This window comes from Condylostylus longicornis, unplaced genomic scaffold (genome assembly GCF_029603195.1).
Source record: "Condylostylus longicornis isolate FDR11 unplaced genomic scaffold, ASM2960319v2 ptg000030l, whole genome shotgun sequence".
In the NCBI taxonomy this organism is placed as follows: domain Eukaryota; kingdom Metazoa; phylum Arthropoda; class Insecta; order Diptera; family Dolichopodidae; genus Condylostylus; species Condylostylus longicornis.
In genome coordinates this window covers 10,033,207-10,038,025 of record NW_026577999.1, presented here as the reverse complement: position 1 = coordinate 10,038,025, position 4,819 = coordinate 10,033,207, and the positions used below count along the sequence as shown (strand labels likewise).

Genomic DNA, 4,819 nt, shown 5'->3' with positions numbered 1-4,819 from the left:
ATGGAAGAAAATGAAGAATTTTCATCAGATGATTCCAACTTTTCTGATGGTAATTTCCGATATCTTACAGTTTCACAGTTACATATATTCGATCTAGATAAAGAATATTATCAATTTCTATGATTAATGAAAGTTTACTCTTACTTGAAAAAAAAAAATTTATTAAAATTTTTGTTTTTTTTTAAATTTTTAAAATTAAAAAATTTTATATTTTATTATACAAAATTTTTAATATTTTTTTTTTAAATTTCATATTAATTTTGTGCAGAATCGGAAAGTTCAATATCATCTACAAGTACAACAACTTACAGTAGCGAAATAATTAAATCTAAAAATATTTTATTGCCTATTATACTAAAAGTGGATAAATCAGAACCGGATATAGGAAAATCTTTGCAAAAGGATATAGCGTAAGTTTAAGGATGTAGTTTAAATATAAGTTAATTAATGTATATAAGTTTACTACTACAGAATAATAACAGTACTCTAAAAATTCGTTCTATTTTTTTGGTATTATTTTTAGAATATCAAGTAGCCAAACGGAAATCAATAATGAAAAGCTGGAAAAAAATCAGAAATCTAGTAGAAAAGGAAAGTAAGTTTTATTTAAATATAGACCTGAATTTCTGTACATTGGCATACTGAGGGGCATACTAATTGCATAATTAGTTCCTTCTAGTTTTGTTTCTTATCATAAAATTTAAAAGAGCTTGAAAAATATTTTTACTAATACATTATGTATGTTCATATAATACGGGAAATTCTCTTGAGTAACTAATATATATATGTATAGGTATAGGAAGTCACGAAAATTAAATATGTACATATTTATATTATGTATTTGAAAACACATAACTTTTTATCATTCTTTAAATATTTGATGTTTTTTTTTAGAAAAAACCGTTTATCAATTTGTATAACACAAACACGTTATAAAATAGTTGGAAAAGTTGCCAAATCTGTAGGATGGAGATTAGTTCGATTTTCAGGTCATTGGAATATTTTATGGGTGGATACTGATCCTGGTATTGAAACATATAAGGATATGAAACGATATCAAAAAGTTAATCATTTTCCGGGAATGCAAGAAATTTGCCGAAAAGATTTATTAGCAAGGAATTTGGGGAGATTATTGAAAATTTATCCAGAGGAATATGATTTTTATCCAAAAACTTGGTGTTTTCCAGCAGAGTAAAAATACTTAAAATCATAATTAATTTATACAAATATAGAAATACAAAAAATCTTGTTTTTTTAAACGATACTACATACATATATACATACATATTTTCATTTTAGTTACATGGAAGCGGTAAATTTTAGTAGAGAACATAGAAATAAAACCTTCATATTGAAACCGGATGCAGGAGCACAAGGTCGCGGAATATTTTTAACAAAAAATATAAAAGAAAATGTTAAACCTACAGAGCGTTTAATTTGCCAACTATACATTAATAAGGTAAAAATCTTTCTAAGTATTGTATACTTCAATAGTAATATGTATTACTTTAAAATTTAATACAGCCCTTACTAATTGATGGATTTAAATTTGATTTACGAGTGTATACATTAATAACAACAGTTGATCCTCTTAGAATATTTGTTTATAACGAAGGTTTAGTCCGAATGGCTACAAGTAAATATAAGGAACCAAATGAGTTTAATGTTTCAGATTTATTTATGCATTTAACAAATTATTCAGTAAATAAACGAAGTGATAATTTTTCACATGATGCACAGCTTGGTAGTAAACGAAAGTTTAGTTCTTTACATCGTAATCTTATAAAAGAAGGTTATGATATTGATACATTATGGCGGAATATTGATGATACAATTATTAAGACAATTCTGAGTAGTTGGCCTATGTTAAAACATAATTACAGAGCATGTTTTCCTTGTCATGACGTAATGCAAGCATGTTTTGAAATTTTAGGCTTTGATATTTTAGTAGATCGTAATCTTAAGCCGTATATTTTGGAGGTGAATCAATCACCAAGTTTTTATACTGACGAACCAGTTGATTATGAAGTGAAGGAAGCATTAATTAGAGACACGTTAAATTTATTAAATATATCATTGATTGATAAAACAAAAATAATAAATGAAGATAAAAAACGAATTAAAATGAGATTATTAACGAATAGGAGAAGAACTAAATTAAAATCTTCATATAGGTATTTTTGAATGAATTTATAAACAATTACATACTTATACCTTATCTACTTACCTATGCTTATTGTTTCTCCTTTTTCTTTTCTATCAGTAAAGATCACTTGACAAATCCTTCGATTATTAGTCCATTAGGGCAACAAATTGCTTGGGAAGAAAGTCATTTAGGTGGTTTTCGACGAATAATGCCAGCACAAACGGATACACATAAATATTCCCATTTGATTCAATCACAAAACCAAGCATCAATATATTCTGAAACTGCCGCTAGTAAAAGGCGTGAGGAGGCAGCTAAGCAAATGAGAATAGCTATATTAGAAAAACAAAGGCGAAATCAAGCTATGATCTTAACAAATAAATCTTTAAAGAGGAGAATTGGAGCGCCATCATTAAGAAAATCTAAAGAAAATTGTGCTCTTAAAAAGCTATGGTCTAATGGGGGAGTAGTAAATGATTTTGAAGAACGTGAAAGAAGAAGACTTTTATTAGAGAGAGAGGAAATGTTAAGGCAAAGTGGTGTGCTTAATTTGGTAATTAAAAAAATAAATTTCACATAAATAGATTTTATGTCTTTAATAACAATATTCTATTTTAAGTACATAATTACATTAAAACTTGCAGCTAATCCAGAGAGAAATTGTTTATACCTTTACATTACCTTTTCTATCTTAAAACCAATTTGTTTGTTTTTTTTGTAGATATTGGAAACATTTCACAAAATGAGAATATTGAGTGATTCAGATCATTTAAAATTTAGTGAAGAAATTAAGGGATTGAATCAAAAAGTTGATCAAGGCCACCACAAATTAAATTTACAAAATCTTACATGTTATACAGCCACAGTTAATGATTTTACTGTGAAACGTATTTTAAAAAGCAATTTTAATACGAATATAGCTCAAAATAATGAAAAATTTTCAACACTACCTTTAGTTACATTGTAAGTTGAAAAAATTATTTTCTTATGTGTAAAAATTCAAGTAAAAAAATACATACATATTTTAAATATAAAATAATTGAAGTAATATAATGATGTATAAATTTAAATCACATGCAGGAAACTACAAGATAAATGTAAGAACCAACTAAATGGTATTTTAAAAGTATCTAAAACCAATTCATGTATTTCTCAAAATATAAAAACATCCGCTCGCACAAATTCGTCTTCGAAAGAATTAACCCAACATAGATCATCCAATCAACATCCTATTATTAACCCATATGCCAAAAAAAAGTATACTGAACTACTTAATAACTTTATGCAAATTCCTATTTGGAAATGTTACAGAAAACCTTAGCGATACACGTAACAGAGTCCATAAGAGTTGAAAAACATACATATGTATATATATTACTATATTGCTTTTTCTGAAAACATTATCCTTAAAATTAAAATTGCAAAACTTAAAAATTGTACATTTCATTTAAAAAGAAAGCTTTGCACTTCTAATTTAAGAACTACATTTTCTAGAAAAACGTCTATGTACACATGTGTGTATGTTAACTTTTGAATATAATTTACTACATTATTTAACAACCATTTTCTGATTTTAATTATTTTAAACATTGGTTATGTATTTGAATAATAAATCTAACTCGAATTCTATGGTAAATATTTAAAAAAATAACGAGAAATATTGCATGATTTTATTCCAAATTTAGTTATACTTTAATAAAAGAAAATTAATTCCCGACAAAAATGAAGAAGTTTAAAAACTTTAAAAGAATTTCGTACTGACTATGGTTTAACTTACGTTTTGTAAACAGAGCACATACCCAATAATTTATTCTAATTTTTATATTATTAAAATATTAGCAAAACAAAAGCAAAAATTTCATTCGATTAAAATAAAGTGAGATAAATTTTTTTCTTTTTCTATTACATTTAGAATTGATTCTGTTAGAATTAGACCTACAACTTAATATGTAAATTTTTAATATTTTTATAAATTTACCTATGTATTTAATGTTATTAATATTATGTATTATTATAAAAATTTTATTTTTAAATTCTCAAACATTTTTTATTTAAAATCAGACCTGGCCAAAAAATTCATTTAAAAATCATGAAAGTTATCTAACATCGTTGTAATTTTTTGTGTAATCGTTTTTTCTTCAAGATTATTTTAAATTTCAAAATCTATGTTGATCTCATGAATTAAATATGCCACAATACACCAATTTTTCACTTATCAAATACATAACAATGTAATATCAGCCCAAAAAATTTTTGTTAAAACTAAAAATTAGAAAATATTTAACGTACATTTTTGTCATATAAAAGATCAAGATGTACATACTTAAAATTTATTATTGAAACTATAATTGAAATAATTTTCAATATAAAAAATCTTGTTTTAGAAAAACTTTTAATTCATTGAAGTTTTCGAAAATCTTTGTAGAAAATGATTATTATTTAATGAAATTTGGGTATTATATTAATTTAATGCATTTATAAAAAATTGTTTCTAGAACTCAATAAATATTTTAGTTATTAAAACACATATTATGTAAGTAAAAGCATTTGTAATACATTGTACACAAAATTGTTTAAGTAAATAAAGAAAAAATCCAAACATAAAATTTCACAATTATATTTGAATTTATACAATAAATACAAAAAAAAATTAAAATAAAAATACATGGTTGT

The 4,819-nt window shown here is 24.5% G+C and overlaps 1 protein-coding gene across 1 annotated transcript; it reads left to right on the top strand.

Moving 5' to 3' along the window:
• LOC129608145 (tubulin polyglutamylase ttll6-like) lies at positions 1-4,261 on the top strand. The gene is made up of 9 exons (XM_055519474.1): positions 1-49; positions 269-410; positions 524-595; positions 895-1,191; positions 1,300-1,459; positions 1,525-2,174; positions 2,264-2,699; positions 2,868-3,026; positions 4,208-4,261. The coding sequence occupies exons 1-9, from the start codon at positions 1-3 to the stop codon at positions 4,259-4,261; spliced, it is 2,019 nt and encodes a 672-aa protein (XP_055375449.1).
• Positions 4,262-4,819: the final 558 nt, after the last annotated feature.